General features: G+C 44.8%; 1 protein-coding gene across 1 annotated transcript in view; it reads right to left on the reverse strand.

Annotated features, from left to right (window-relative positions):
* alg13 (ALG13 UDP-N-acetylglucosaminyltransferase subunit) overlaps window positions 1–16,695 on the reverse strand; it is a gene marked incomplete at both ends in the record, with an annotated part of 32,991 nt that continues 16,296 nt past the window's right edge. Inside the window, 15 exons of the mRNA XM_080759035.1 lie at window positions 1–377; window positions 3,817–3,918; window positions 4,425–4,548; window positions 5,709–5,749; window positions 7,157–7,276; window positions 7,895–8,003; window positions 8,483–8,527; window positions 9,730–9,785; window positions 11,601–11,636; window positions 11,914–11,986; window positions 12,823–12,970; window positions 13,185–13,295; window positions 13,998–14,319; window positions 14,968–15,053; window positions 16,302–16,402. Of these exons, the coding sequence (XP_080615161.1) occupies window positions 1–377; window positions 3,817–3,918; window positions 4,425–4,548; window positions 5,709–5,749; window positions 7,157–7,276; window positions 7,895–8,003; window positions 8,483–8,527; window positions 9,730–9,785; window positions 11,601–11,636; window positions 11,914–11,986; window positions 12,823–12,970; window positions 13,185–13,295; window positions 13,998–14,319; window positions 14,968–15,053; window positions 16,302–16,402 (1,851 nt within the window). The remainder of the gene's footprint in view (window positions 378–3,816; window positions 3,919–4,424; window positions 4,549–5,708; window positions 5,750–7,156; window positions 7,277–7,894; window positions 8,004–8,482; window positions 8,528–9,729; window positions 9,786–11,600; window positions 11,637–11,913; window positions 11,987–12,822; window positions 12,971–13,184; window positions 13,296–13,997; window positions 14,320–14,967; window positions 15,054–16,301; window positions 16,403–16,695) is intronic.

The following is a 16,695-nucleotide window of genomic DNA, read 5'->3' on the forward strand; positions in this document are numbered from 1 at the left end:
CTACGGCATGTAGTGTGTGGTTGCCGAGGCGTGGTGGTGGTGGTGGGTGGGAGTCGGGGGCGGGCCGGCGATGTAGCCAATCATGTGTGACGGGGCGTGGCTTGGCGCAGGAGGAGGGCAGTACAGCCGAGGGGCGTGGCTTCCCCCCCAGTGGGCGGGCCCCGACAGGAAGTAGGCGGAGCTATGGTGGGGATGAGGATGAGGAGGAGGGTGATTTACAGCGAGGTAGGCGGAGCCCGGGAGGGGGGCCGGGTCGTAGGAGAGGGGAGCGGCGATGCCGATTGGCTGCTCCTGGTACAGCAGGCCCGGAGGGGAGGGGCTTACTGGGGAGGAGGCGGTGACGGGGGCGGAGCAATCCAGGGATAAGGAGGCGTGGCCTAAAGAATGTGGAAAGTTGAGTGTTTAGTGGAAAGACCTTTATATTTGTTTTATTTTTTATCTCTACAGTCACAGACCAGTGTTGTTTTTGGCAGGCATTTTTTTGATTTAGTCAGTCTTAGTCTTTTGGACGAAATGCTTATTAGTTTTAGTCAATCTTAGTCATTTCTATCCTCTTCTATCCTATTCCATCCATAGTTTTAGTCGACGGAAACTCCTAAGGGTTTTAGTCAGTTTTAGTCATTTTAGTAAAAGGTTTTAGTCCAGTTTTAGTCAAAAATTTAAAAATGTCTTTAAATAAAAAGGTCTATAGCGTACAGGTATTAATTAGGGCTGTCAAATGATAAAAATAAATTAATCAGATTAATCACAGCTTCAAAATTAATTTAATCAAGATTAATCACCAGTCGAACTATGTCCAAAACATGGCATTGTTTTCCTGTTTATTGTTGTGGAAATGCAAATATAAATGACAGAAAGCGGATATACATTAGTTTGAATGTTTTTTTGTTTTCTAATGCATTCAGTATAGCCATGATGTGATGTGAGCATTTGTAGGCCTAGCCTACACTTTGAGTTAAAGGGACACTTCACCCTTTTTGCAAAACAAATATATGTTAATGACGTCTAGAAGCTTTAGAACACTTTCCTGGGGGTATTTATGTGTGTAATATGTGGTTTTAGATATTTTACACACTGCTCCTCATTGTGGATAGGGGGAGATCTGTCTTACTGAGACAACATGTAGTCCAGGAAGGAAGTGAGCCCAGTATCGATGACATCAGAGACACCGGGCTCACTGCTACATTCTAAAATAGCTAAAACCACATATTACACACATAAAGACCCCCATGAAAGTGTTCTAAAGCTTTTAAACGTCATTAACATATATCTTTTTACAAAAAGGGTGAAGTGGTGTCCCTTTAAATGAACACTGGCTTTTGGCCATGTAGACTGGGGTCCCCCAGGAGGAAGTCACTAGTGTTGCTCTGGAGAGGGAAGTCTGGGAACACTCTGGTGGAGGTTGCCCCCGCAACCCGACTACGGATAAGCGGTTGACGATGGATGGATGGATACTGGGGTCCCCGCCCAGAGATGAAAAGCATAATGAAATGGCCTAGGCTATACTTTCTATCAAATTAATTTGGGGGTCCTTGAAATTAAAATAGCTGAGAATCAATGGGTTAAACTGTAGACTACAGTTAATTCACAAAATACAATAATGTCACATGAGCACTTTTGAAACAGGGCTTGGTTTAGAGAAGCCTATATTTTGCGCTAAAGTAATTGTTGAATAACATAAATGTAGGTTTTAAGGCTAGAATGGCATTGTAGTGGACTGTAGTGAGAGGCGAGATTGTCTCTCCTTCATTGCGGGACTGCAGGACTAGTCTGGAGATAGTTAGTCGTGGATGATCAGCTTCAGTCAGTGTTTTGGTTCGTACCTGGAGTTGTGCATTATCTCCGCTGTGCACAGCAGCACAGAGGAACTGTCTTTAATATATCCATGGTAGTTTTCAGTTGCTTTCCATGTGCGACACAAAAGTACCATGTGTTTGTTTTGGTAATAGCCTACTGCAGGCGCAGCCATGCTGATTCACGTAATCGCGTAGGACAAAACGAAACCAGCCGGACCAACGTTGATGGCTTAATGCACGTACTGTAGGACCCGCATTTTCAAACTGTCCACGAGTTGTGACGGACCCGACGGTACTATAAAACATGTGAGTGATTCTTGCAGCGCGCTGATAGCTACACACTAGTAGTGTGCGACTACACACACAGCTCCCCTCTACAGTCACAGACACACACAGCTCCTCTCTACAGTCACAGACACACAGCTCCTCTCTACAGTCACAGACACACACAGCTCCTCTCTACAGTCACAGACACACAGCTCCTCTCTACAGTCACAGACACACACAGCTCCCCTCTACAGTCACAGACACACACAGCTCCCCTCTACAGTCACAGACACACACACACAGCTACTCTCTACAGTCACAGACACACACAGTTCCCCTCTACAGTCACAGACACACACAGTTCCTCTCTACAGACAGACACAAAGCTCATCTCTACAGTCACAGACACAGACAGATCCCCTCTACAGTCACAGACACACAGCTCCCCTCTACAGTCACACACAGCTCCTCTCTACAGTCAGACACATACAGCTCCTCTACAGTCACACACACAGCTACCCTCTACAGTCACAGACACACAGCTCCCATCTACAGACACACAGCTCCCCTCTACAGTCACAGACACACACAGCTCCTCTACAGTCACAGACACACACAGCTCCTCTACAGTCACAGACACACACAGCTCCCCTCCACAGTCACAGACACACACAGCTCCTCTACAGTCACAGACACACACAGCTCCCCTCCACAGTCACAGACACACACAGCTCCCCTCTACAGTCACAGACACACACAGCTCCTCTCTACAGTCACAGACACACACACACACACACACACACACACACACACACACAGCTCCCCTCTACAGTCACAGACACACACAGCTCCCCTCTACAGTCACAGACACACACAGCTCCTCTCTACAGTCACAGACACACACAGCTCCCCTCTACAGTCACAGACACACACAGCTCTTCTCTACAGTCACAGACACACACACAGCTCCTCTACAGTCACAGACACACACAGCTCCCCTCCACAGTCACAGACACACAGCTCCCCTCTACAGTCACAGACACACACAGCTCCCCTCTACAGTCACAGACAGCTCCCCTCTACAGTCAGACACACACAGCTCCCCTCTACAGTCACAGACACACACAGCTCCCCTCTACAGTCACAGACAGCTCCCCTCTACAGTCAGACACACACAGCTCCCCTCTACAGTCACAGACACACACAGCTCCCCTCTACAGTCACAGACAGCTCCCCTCTACAGTCACAGACAGCTCCCCTCTACAGTCAGACACACACAGCTCCCCTCTACAGTCACACACAGCTCCCCTCTACAGTCACAGACACACACAGCTCCCCTCTACAGTCAGACACACACAGCTCCCCTCTACAGTCAGACACACACAGCTCCCCTCTACAGTCACAGACAGCTCCCCTCTACAGTGCTCAATTACTGAAAGTGACTAATTTCTCTCCGAAAGCACTTGAATATGATGGAATATGACTAAAGCTCACATTTCGATTTTCTTTTATTTCAATAAATCAATTCATATACCGGCAGTCGGGATTAATATCGATATACGATATATAGTTGCATGCCTAATATATACTATATAGTGCCATGTATGAGGCTTAAATGCCTTTAAATAAATACGTTTGGAAACTTCAATGGGAAAAATGAATGGGGAAATATTTCGTTCTGAAAGGGGGCGGGACTGCAAGGGGGGCGGGACTGAAAGGGGGCGGGACTGCGAGGTGAAACAGATTAACTCACCGTTGGCATGTCCGTCCGTCTGTCCGTCCCCTCCTGCCCTGGTGCATTCTGGGTAGGGAGAGGGGGGAGGGGCCTGGTGGGGGGGGCCGGGCTGGCCGGTCGCTGCAGTCAAAACACAATCATTGAGTTCATTAACCCGTTCTGACCTGAGATCAGATTCATACGAGGTTTCCCACTGGTCTGATTAACCCATTCTGACCGGCGATCAGATTCTAAAAAATGTCAGTCGTTCTTCGATAAAAAAATAAATAGCAGACCTACAAGCTCGTAGTGCGCCACCGAGTGGCGCGCTACGAGCTTGTAGATCTGCTATTTTTCAATAGCTAAAGCATAACATGATGCTAACACCAAAATGGGTTCCCGCCCAGAATGGGTTAAGCATTCTGTAATACTTTAGATATTGAAAAATATCTACAAATCTACAAGTTCATAGCATTGTTTTATAAGATGGTCGTAGATGTGGCGCAGTGTGTAGGCGATTAACCCATTTAGGCCTGACGTCGAAATTTTCTTTTTTTTTAAACTAATGTTTCTGTATCAGTGGTGCTCAATATTGCACGTCAAGGACCCCAAAAATGTTATGAAATTGGCCGCCGACCCCATCTTACCATGTATGGTCATTTCCTGGCTGTGGGCGTGGCCCAGGTAGTGAGGGTAGGCCTGGTAGTGATAAGGAACGTCCGGTGGGGGAGGGGCCTGGTACACCTGCTGCCAGCTGTTCTGGTGACACCACTGGACGGGAGAGGAATTACACCTCATTACATTATGAAGCATACGTTATTATTATTATTACTTGCGCAAGCAGAGCGCGCAAGTAATAGTTTTCATCCAGGACGATGTTTGATGCGTTATGCACCGTGCCAGCGCATATGACGTAATGACTACTTGTGCCTGTTACGGCAGTGGTGCCAGATTACATACATGTATACATAGGAGCATTACCTTTAATCCTCCCAACACTAAAACATATCGTCATTACGTCACCACCGAAGACCAATTACACTCTGGCATTGGGTCCTTTAATCCACATCTTTATTACGTCATCATTGAGAGCTAGTTGTACCAGTTATACCCTGACGTCATTATGCTGCTACGATACATACACATCAAACGAGGCATACGCAAAGTAACCACAGTATACCGCTAATTAGGGTGACCAGATGTCCCTCTTTGCGTGGGACAGTCCCTCATTTCCAAGACTTTTCAGGCGTCCCACAAATTGAGACACACATTGTGACTGATGACAGGCAATTGCATCAGTGTTCAAATGCCCTAATAGTTAGTCCCCTAATAGTTGGCCTTCTGTTGTAAAGCTCTCTCATTATCTCTTCCTGCAAGATGTGTTTTTAAAGCCTGTTAAAATAGCATAACAAATAAAAATAAAGCATGATTTTAAAACAAAATGTGAGACACCAGAGCAGTTTATAAATGATAGCCAATAGGCCTATGGTCGAATATGACATCAAGGCAATTAATAGCAACTCAAGTAGTAAGTTGCTAACACGGTACTCCAGTATCGCTTGTGTGGAACAAGTGGGATGGGGAGACCCCTGTCCCTCAAATGAACAATTTGGATCTGGTCACCCTACCGCTAATACAAAATACATATTACAGTACATAGAGGTATTTCCTTTAATCTGCCCGACACTGATCGACATATAGGTCACCATCGAAAGCCGTCACTCATCCGTATTAATTACAACATTAACGTAATTGATTGTTAATTAAGTAACGAAATAATGAATTTGAAATGCTTGAATAAATTTAATCTCAAAATAGTGTTACTTGTTGCACACTAGTAGGCCATTTAAATGGCCTACTAGTGTGCAACAAGTAAGTAGGCACTCGACAGAGTGCAGTTCTAGTTATTATTATTATTAGTCATACTGTACCTGAACACCCAGGTTGAAATAATACTGAAGAATCCTGTAATCTGGAGAGAGAGAGAGAGGGGAGAGGGGAGAGAGGAGAGAGAGAGAGAGAGAGAGAGAGAGGGTGTTAGCTTTATGTTATGCTTTAGCTATTGAAAAAAAGCAGACCTACAAGCTCGTAGCGCGCCACTCGGTGGCGCGCTATGAGCTTGTAGATCTGCTGTTTTTTTTATTTTTATCTCAGGTCAGAATGGGTTAATAATAATGACACTGTCAGGATGTAATAAGCAGTGTTGGGTATAACGGCGTTTAAACAAACGGCGCTACCTAACGTCGTTATTTTTTTTAGTAACGGGTAATCTAATTAATTACAATTGTCATCGTCACAACGCAGTTACCGTTACTGACAATGAAATGTGCTCCGTTATTATGTTAAGCGTCCCCAAGCTTTCTGTTACCACGGGCCGGCTGACTGTGTGTGACTCTGTGTGACTCTGTGTGTGTGTGTGTGTGTGTGTGTGCGTGCGTGTGCGCGCAATGGGGCTGCTGCTGCTCCTCCTGCTGCTGCAAACATGAAGCCCAACACACACCGTCACCGTCCGCCGCGCCGCGTCGCCTGGCGCGCCGATAGAACCAGTTATATTTTCCAGGCGGCGCCGCGCGGCAACGCACCGCGTCGGACGGATTCGGTGTGTGTTGGGCTTCACACGGTTAGAATGAAACAAACATAGCAGTCAGTTGTGAAAGCTTGATGCTACACAGAACATGCTAATAATGCTAAAGCTATTGTTGACAGCCTGACTGCATGCGTGCTTGCAGGAGAGAGAGAGAGAGAGAGAGAGAGAGAGAGAGAGAGAGAGAGAGAGAGAGAGAGAGAGAGAGAGAGAGAGAGAGAGATGCAGGGGAGGGCCTCTCGTGTGTGTGTGTGTGTGTGTGTGTGTGTGTGTGTGCGACTGACCACTGACCAGTTGTCTTAAGTTCTGAGCCAATTTGTGTCTTTAATTAGACAGTATTGTCTACCAGTTGTCTTGTCTGAAGTTGTTGGACTTTTGAGGTCCAAAAAGTTTGAGAGCCACTGGTGTAGGCAATTACACCTGGTTTACTGCTGAGGTTCAATATATTATATTGAAGTGCAATACATATATTGAAGTTGAAGTTTATTTCTCCCTCATGGCAAAAGGTTATGTCTTATGTGTAAGTTGTAACTTGTAAGTACCTGTCTATGCTGTTCTATTCTTAGACATATTACAACTTTTTTTACGCAAATAGTTACTTCTCCTAGTAACTAGTTACTTTTACAATAGAGTAATTCAGTTACTAACTCAGTTACTTTTTTGGAGAAGTAACTAGTAACTATAACTAATTACTTTTTTAAAGTAACGCGCCCAACACTGGTAATAAGACATTTTTAGAATCTGATCTCAGGTCAGAATGGGTTAAAGCCGTAGTGAGTGCGTGTGACCTCTGACCTCGGGGCAGGTCGGTGCCGTTGGGGTCGTAGGAGTAAGGGGGCGGAGCCATCACCGGCGCCACAGGTTCGCCCATCTCGTTGACCAACCAGGGAGAGGGGGGGGGCATCGCCATGGCAACTACACACACACACACAGTCAATTTAAAGATGCTGGAATTTATATTTTGTTTAAAAGGTAAAAAAAGCTTTAGAGATAGAGATAGATCTTTATTTGTCATTGCAACATGTACAACGAAATTAAAAGTGCCAACCAATCAGTGCATCATATCACAAAAACAACATACTGTACACGCTAAAACAAAACACACATGACTTCTTGTTATTGCACAACCCCAGTATCACTATTAATGCACAAACATGTAATTTCAGCTGTTATCGCACAACAAACCCTTATTGTACTTATTGTATGATAGCAGAGAAAACTAAAAAGTGTCGCAGCAACAGATCATTTTTTAGCAGCATTGAGTGCAACTACCGCTGTGGGATAGAAGCTGTTACTGAATCTGTTGGTCTTGGACTTGATCACTCTGTACCGTCTGCCTGATGGCAACAGTTCAAACAGTGAGTGAGCGGGGTGGCAAGTGTCTTTCATAATGTTCAAGGTTTTTTTTTTTTTTAACACTGTTTGTGTGTGTGTGTGTGTGTGTGTGTGTGTGTGTGTGTGTGTGTGTGTGTGTGTGTGTGCGTGCGTGCGTGCGTGCGTGCGTGCGTGCGTGCGTGTGCGTGCGTGTGTTACCTGGGCGTGGGGCAGGGGGGGGCATGTGTGAGGAGGGGGAGGTGGGAGAGGAAGAGGAGGATGAGGAGGACGAAGGTGAAGAGGGGAGAACGACTGTCGGCTTCACCACCTGGAAATAAATAAATACATTAGTGAATTATTGTTGAAAAATCAAATATGCAGATTATATCCCTAAATATAGATGTATGCATTTATTATTTAATTAAATGTATTAATAGCAAAGGAAATCTGGTTGGTATGAGCCTCTGTTTTCTACTATATATATATATAGTATAATAAGTGTTATATCGTCCAGTGTTGTTCTCGTCGACTAAAACTAAGACGAAAAATGTTCGTCGATTACCTTTTTCCACTGACGAAAACTACATGGAAACTAAATGAAAACTGAGACTAAATATACTGACAATTTCTAAATTGTTACTAAAATGCTAGGAAGGGAATTATCTACTGTAATGTATTGTGTTTAAATGGACCAAATAAACTCTCATCATCATCAAAGAGAGTGAGTGAGTGAGTGAGTGAGTGAGTGAGTGAGTGTGTGTGTGTGTGTGTGTGTGTGTGTGTGTGTGTGTGTGTGTGTGTGTGTACCTGCTGTGTGTAGTTGTAGTGTGTTTGTGAGTCCTCCTGGATCACCTAAAAAAAAAAAACACACACACATTTTGATTTCTTTATTTGAGTCCACATTTATAAAATACATTATCAAGGACACAAATATTTTCAGTTGCTTCTGATATACTACGCACTCGAAACATCACGTGTCTCAGTGCTTGAGTCCAAACAAGCCCTAAATGTACAGAATATACAGTAGGCAACACATGAACTTATTCACAGCCAACATTGGTCACTTCAGTCTGTCATATTATTACCAACAGCGAAAGTAAATCATGGGTACAAAAAGCACCTTCTCCTCCAAATAGACCGACAGCCTATAATGGAGGAGATTGAACAGTATGTTGCAAGCTGCTTTGCCTTACACTTGGACAACCCTATAATCCTCAAGCCTCTGACCACACACACACACACACACACACACTTCAACTCCTCAGACACAATGAAGTGTTGTGTAGATCTGATACGAGTTCAACTCCTCAGAAACAAAGAAGTGTTGTGTAGATCTGATATGAGTTAAACAGTTTCAGTAAGTTAGTTACTTAGGTGAATTAATTAGGTTAGGTTGAGATGTTAAGATGCTTACCCGGTATCGATAAGCTTTGGGCTTATCGAGTACCCGCTATCAATAAGCTTTGGGCTTATCGAGTACCCGGTATCAATAAGCTTTGGGCTTATCGAGTACCCGGTATTATAAGGGACCCGGTATCAATAAGCTTTGGGCTTATCGAGTACCCGGTATCAATAAGCTTTGGGCTTATCGAGTACCCGGTATCGATAAGCTTTGGGCTTATCGAGTACCCGCTATCAATAAGCTTTGGGCTTATCGAGTACCCGGTATCAATAAGCTTTGGGCTTATCGAGTACCCGGTATCAATAAGCTCTGGGCTTATCGAGTACCCGGTATCAATAAGCTTTGGGCTTATCGAGTACCCGGTATTATAAGGGACCCGGTATCAATAAGCTTTGGGCTTATCGAGTACCCGGTATCAATAAGCTTTGGGCTTATCGAGTACCCGGTATCAATAAGCTTTGGGCTTATCGAGTACCCGGTATCAATAAGCTTTGGGCTTATAGAGTACCGTAGCGCGCCACTCGGTAGGTCTGCTATTTTTGAAAAATCGAAGAACGACTGACATAGAAACATGGCTTTTTCAGAAAACTGTCAGGATGTCGAAGACATTTTTAGAATCTGATCTCAGGTCAAAATGGGATAAGCTGCTTACCAGGTTGTTGTTTGGGTCACTGGAGGCGTAAACCACTGGACTCTGGAAGTCTGGATCTGAAACATCACATTAAATAAACCACTGGACTCTGGAAGTCTGGATCTGAAACATCACATTAAATAAACTACTGGACTCTGGAAGTCTGGATCTGAAACATCACATTAAATAAACCACTGGACTCTGGAAGTCTGGATCTGAAACATCACATTAAATAAACTACTGGACTCTGGAAGTATGGATCTGAAACATCACATTAAATAAACCACTGGACTCTGGAAGTCTGGATCTGAAACATCACATTAACACATTTAGTACATAACACGTCCTGAAACGTCATAAGGATTGGAACCGAGAGGTGCCTTAGACGTCTGTGGACGTCCTAGCGACGTCCAAACGACGCGGGGCGAGATAATAATATTCAGAATAATTACTTCTTTTTTTTTTGGCATTTCGCTTTTCGCTTGCCGTATGCTAACGCTCTGTGAAACTATTAGCTTGTCATTGACTCCCATGTTAGCGCGGCGGAAAGAATGACTCGTATCTCCTCATCCAGGGCGCTCTCCGTGGTGATGAATGGATCGATATGCTGGCGCTGCGTTTCTGCTCCTCATCCGTCTCTCCCGCAAAATATGAACTCTTTTTGTAGCGTATATAAATATATTAAGATGATCGGAGATTGTGATGGCACTTTGTCAGTCAACTTTTTTAAGAAAGTATTTCCGGTTCATTGCTTTCAAAATGGAAGCGATCACTACTCTGGCGATTACTCCGGCGCAAGCTGCGCCTTTATTTTGATGCAGTTCCGGTACTAAATGTGTTAAATAAACCACTGGACTCTGGAAGTCTGGATCTGAAACATCACATTAAATAAACTACTGGACTCTGGAAGTCTGGATCTGAAACATCACATTAAATAAACTACTGGACTCTGGAAGTATGGATCTGAAACATCACATTAAATAAACCACTGGACTCTGGAAGTCTGGATCTGAAACATCACATTAAATAAACTACTGGACTCTGGAAGTCTGGATCTGAAACATCACATTAAATAAACCACTGGACTCTGGAAGTCTGGATCTGAAACATCACATTAAATAAACCACTGGACTCTGGAAGTCTGGATCTGAAACATCACATTAAATAAACTACTGGACTCTGGAAGTCTGGATCTGAAACATCACATTAAATAAACCACTGGACTCTGGAAGTCTGGATCTGAAACATCACATTAAATAAACTACTGGACTCTGGAAGTATGGATCTGAAACATCACATTAAATAAACCACTGGACTCTGGAAGTCTGGATCTGAAACATCACATTAAATAAACCACTGGACTCTGGAAGTCTGGATCTGAAACATCACATTAAATAAACTACTGGACTCTGGAAGTCTGGATCTGAAACATCACATTAAATAAACTACTGGACTCTGGAAGTATGGATCTGAAACATCACATTAAATAAACCACTGGACTCTGGAAGTCTGGATCTGAAACATCACATTAAATAAACCACTGGACTCTGGAAGTCTGGATCTGAAACATCACATTAAATAAACTACTGGACTCTGGAAGTCTGGATCTGAAACATCACATTAAATAAACTACTGGACTCTGGAAGTCTGGATCTGAAACATCACATTAAAAGAACCACTGGACTCTGGAAGTCTGGATCTGAAACATCACATTAAATAAACTACTGGACTCTGGAAGTCTGGATCTGAAACATCACATTAAATAAACTACTGGACTCTGGAAGTCTGGATCTGAAACATCCGATCGCGGCGTTTTGGATCAAGGATGGAAAACAACTTACATTTATGTCAAAAAGGTTGTTTACAGTAAAGTTTAAAAGCAACATCCTCACCTTGGCTGGCATAGATGTATTCCTCAGAGTACTCAGCTGGCAGACAGACACAAACAGACAGACAGACAGGAATAAAGCGTTAAAGGAGTAGATATATAGTAGATATATTATATATGTTATAATAATAAGGAACATTATTATGCAGATGAGGTCATTAGTAACTAAAGTCTTCAAAGTAGTTTAATGACCACTAGAGGGTGCTCTGACTCACCTTGGTCTCCCAGGGTGCTGGTGTCCTCTGGCTCCTCCTCCTCCGATGATGTCACTGGTGGGGGTTTGGGGGGTGAGGAGGGGAGGGGCCCGGGAGCCCCGCCTCCCCTCTGGACCCAGTAGGAGGAGCCACCGTGAGGAGGGGGCGGTCCCATCAGAGGAGGGGGAGGGGCCACAGTCTGTCCCTGGGGGGGGGGTCATTTTAGATATTAGATACGGCTGTTCAAAAATATCAGATCTACAAGCGAGAGATGCTTTTTGACAAAATATATATATATTTAGCTTTTTTTTTAACCCATTTAGTCCTGAAATCCTGACAGTTTTCAGGCCTAAAAAAAAAATCTATATTTCACGTCAACGACGGCAAAAATTATCTGTAATTGGCCGCCGACCCCCATCTGAAAATATGTTGCAGGAACCCCCCTCAGAAGCAAAGATTTGAGTTAAAGGTTTTATGACATTAATTTTCATTTATCTTTGTTTTTCGTTTTTCTTTTAGGTTTTATGACCTCAATTACACGCAATAAACCTGAACTTTGAACATTCAGTGGATTTTCTGTGGTCTGAAGTTTTCTTTGGGGTTTGGAAGCCTTTTGAGCTACAATGAAAACAGGCAACACAGTGAAAACAGTGACATCTGCTGGCAAATCCCATTGACATATATGGGATTTGCAGGCTCTTACATCACAAACAGCAGGAAAATCAGAGCACCTGTTTGAGCCAGAAAACCCCAGATCACAGAAAATCTACTGAATGTTAAAAGTTCTTTGGGTGCAATTGAGATTAGAAAACCTAAAAAAAAATAAGAACAATTCCAAAACCTTTTTTTAAATGTCACAATCCCTTTAAAAACGTTTGTTCTGAAAAATATATACGTTCCAAATTTGCGCGCCACATTTTCAAGATTTTTCATAAAAACAGCAGAGCTACAAGCTCGTAGCGCGGCGCTCGTAGCGCGGCACTCTGTGGCACCGCTACGAGCTTGTAGATCTGGGGACTGAACCATCCTTACCGCCATGGGGGGGAACTCGCCCCCCTCCTCCATGTGATAGTAGGTGATGGATCCTTCCAGCTCCTGTGACTCCGCCTCCCCGGGGTGGTTGCCGGGGAAACCAAACTGACAGTCCTTGTTGATGGCGGTGACCTGCCGGCGGGTGCGACTGAGACACACACACACACACACACACGTTGAGCCTTTGCATAAGCCTGTAAGGTCATCGAGGCTAAGGGGAGGGGCTACGGGCTAAGATGGAGTCTGAAGACGTGGGTTTTTAGACAACGCCAAGTTTTGTACTCACCGGGACCGGGATGGTAACCATGGTAATAAGGTAGTCACCGGGACTGGTATGGTAAACATGGTAATAACGTACTCACCGGGACCGGAAGGAGTAGTTGTCATGGTAACCATGGTAATAACGTCTCCCAGGGTGGTAATAGGCCAGCTGTGGACCAATCAGGTGGCGGTTCATGAACCGGACCGAGCTTCTAATTGGATAGCACACACACACACACACACACACACACACACAAGCTGAACAAAGAGCATAGCAGTGGGCGTGGTTTGGTTTTCTGGTTCCACTGAAAAAATCGGCCATTCATTTTCCTCGTAGAGATTTACAAACATGTTTATGAAATAATGTAAAGAGTGGAATCAATTCCTCCAGGATCCTCCAGGGGAGGTATGAACACAAAACATGAGTTATTCACGGAGTTCTATATATTTTCAGATGGGGGTCGGTGGCCAAATACAGATAATTTCTGGGGGTCTTTTTGGGGGACATGACGTAGAAAAATGAGGAGTTTCTGTCATGATCATGAAGGCAAATAAAAAATAAATAAAATCATTGCAGACAATTCCCATCCTGCACATCACCTCTTCAATCTCCTCCCATCAGGCAGGAGATATAGCAGTATCCAGAGCTCTACATGTTGCTTCAGAGATAGCACTTATACCCCGTAGCCATTAGACATCTGAACTCATAGTATATGCATATAGCACTTTAAAAAACTGAATGTAATTTCCTATGCTGCTGGTTTTTGTATTGTATTGTCCTTCTTGTTTGTGTATCTATGGTTGTCTGTATATGTTGAGTATGAACCAAGACAAATTCCTATCAACTTGTTGACATGGCAAATAAATTATTGAATTGAATTGAATCTTGATTTAGAATCAGTTCTCAGACCAACCTGGGCGCTCCGTAGCGGGGGGGCCGGGCCTGCGGGTGGGGGTGGGGGGGTCCCGGGTGGTGGTGGTGATGGTGGTGGTGGTGGGGGGGAGCGTAGGGGTCGTAGGTCATGACCCCTCCCCCCCCCGGCGACAGAGGGGGGCCGCGCCCGCCGCCCCCTGGCTGGAAACGGGGGGGCACGGGGTGGACCTGTGAGGGGGAGGAGGGGCGGTACGGCCCCCCTCCCCCCCCCGACGAGATGAGCACCAGCTCCCCCCCGCCCTTCCCCCCCCGCGACTTCCTGAAGTAGCGATGGCGCTGGCGCTGCCCGCGCCCCTCCCCCTCTGGAGGGCAAAGGTCAGACAGAGGGCAAAGGTCAGTCCAGAGGGCAAAGGTCAGACAGAGGACAAAGGTCAGAGAGAGGGCAAAGGTCATTCATGCCTTTTAATGAGTTATGAATTTAATATGCAGTGTCGATTTTGTCGACTAAAACTATGACAAAAAAATGTTTGTCGACTAAAACTAAGACTAAATATACTGACAATTTCGTCAACAAATACAAACTAGACTAAAATGTTAGGAAGGGACTAGTGGACAGGAGATCCAGTTAGGAAGGGACTAGTGGACAAGAGATCCAGTTAGGAAGGGACTAGTGGACAAGAGATCCAGTTAGGAAGGGACTAGTGGACAAGAGGTCCAGTTAGGAAGGGACTAGTGGACAAGAGATCCAGTTAGGAAGGGACTAGTGGACAAGAGGTCCAGTTAGGAAGGGACTAGTGGACAAGAGGTCCAGTTAGGAAAGGACTAGTGGACAAGAGGTCCAGTTAGGAAGGGACTAGTGGACAAGAGGTCCAGTTAGGAAGGGACTAGTGGACAAGAGGTCCAGTTAGGAAAGGACTAGTGGACAAGAGGTCCCCGGACGCCCTGGAACCCCTTGGAGGACCCCTGGGGGTCCCCGCACAACTGCCCTAGGGGTCAGAGGTCAAACTTACCCAGCTCTCCTTTGCGAGTGGGCGTGGTCACGTTCCAGGCTGGGACCGGATTCACTGGTTTGAGATGAGCCAATGGGACGAGGTGTCTGGATGGTAGAGAGACACAGACACACAGTGAGAGAGAGATGGTAGAGAGACATAGACACATAGTGAGAGAGAGATGGTAGAGAGACATAGACACACAGTGAGAGAGAGATCGTAGAGAGACACAGACGCACAGTGAGAGAGAGATGGTAGAGAGACAGAAAAAATAATTGATTAATCGACGTTCGATCGATAAGCACGGGAATCGATCTTGAAATAAAATATCGAATAACCATTAAAAAAAAAGCGGCCTTTTTTCGTCCGCGAGACGGCCCATTTTGGTCTGCGAGAATATGCTATTAATATTTTTTATAATAAATTTTGTCCTTATAGATAGAAATGTGATCATTGTTGTATAGTTTTGGATATTAACAAATTAATTATTAAAGCACAGGGCCTCGCATTTCTCCCAGGCAGCTATGATTGCGAGCCATGCGTGCGCCTCACATGCAAGCACTCAATGTCATAAAGCCTCGATTAAATTACGCTTTATTTCAGTTAATGTTACGGCAAGAGGAGAAGAAAAAAATCCATTAGTTACTTCGTTTACACCTGACAGCCTTTGTTGTTTTGAATGGTAGCCAAACTGTTACTTTCATTACGTTTTTTGTTCCATAGAGAGCCTAGAGGGTTTGATTGATTTAAGAGTTCATTCATGTTACGATCGGGTGGTGTTTATTTGGTGTTTTCACATCTTCAGTTTCAATCTGAAGAGAAGCAAAATGCCTGGATTATACATTTTTTTATTTGAGAGGTAATGCTTGCGTCAGGCAGTTTTATTTAATGTTGACTTGTTACGGTCAGATGTTTTATTGTAAGCCTAATTATTTGTGCGTCTTGAACGCTGCTACAATTGGGCAAAGCAACAGTTGTTGCTTATCGTTTAAAATAAATGACACCAATCCAAGCATGTGTTTCTCTCTGCTATATCGTTGTTTAAGCCAAATTCATTGCTCGCCTCGCATCTCCCCCCCCCCTCCCCCCCCCCCCCCGTTGGGTTTCGAAGCATCGACGATCGAAACAAATTCATTTCGAAGCGTAGACACACAGTGAGAGAGAGATGGTAGAGAGACAGAGCGTGTGCGGTGTGGTGCGTGCGGTGTGGTGTGGTGCGTGCGGTGTGGTGCATGCGTGCGGTGTGGTGCATGCGGTGTGGTGCGTGCGGTGTGGTGCGTGCGTGCGGTGTGGTGCGTGTGGTGCATGTGTACGGTGTGGTGCGTGCGGTGTGGTGCGTGCGGTGTGGTGCGTACTTCTCTCCCAGCTCCTCTATGAAGACGGTCACAGCAGAGGTGTGAGTTCCTACTTCCTGGATGAAGGCGTTGTAGTACTTCCCTTTAGGCTCCAGACGCACCTGACACACACACACACACACACACACGTGCACAGTTGTTAGTCTTGTTAGTCGCGCTACAACAATAAAACATGCACATTCCAAACCGTTGTTACACCAAAATAAACAAAATGATTATAATAACAAGTTGTTAAAATACGACACTTTAAGCCAGAGGGAGTAAAGTTGTTAAAATACGACACTTTGAACCAGAAGTTGTCCAGCCACTAACGGACCAGGAAAATGTCAAAGGAGACATGAAACCACAGGCTGAGCCAGTGGTTTAAGGACCCCCAAATGTACACTAATCATTT

The sequence above is a fragment of the Protomyctophum bolini genome (genome assembly GCF_963924005.1).
Source record: "Protomyctophum bolini genome assembly, chromosome: 3".
Classification (NCBI taxonomy): Eukaryota; Metazoa; Chordata; class Actinopteri; order Myctophiformes; family Myctophidae; genus Protomyctophum; species Protomyctophum bolini.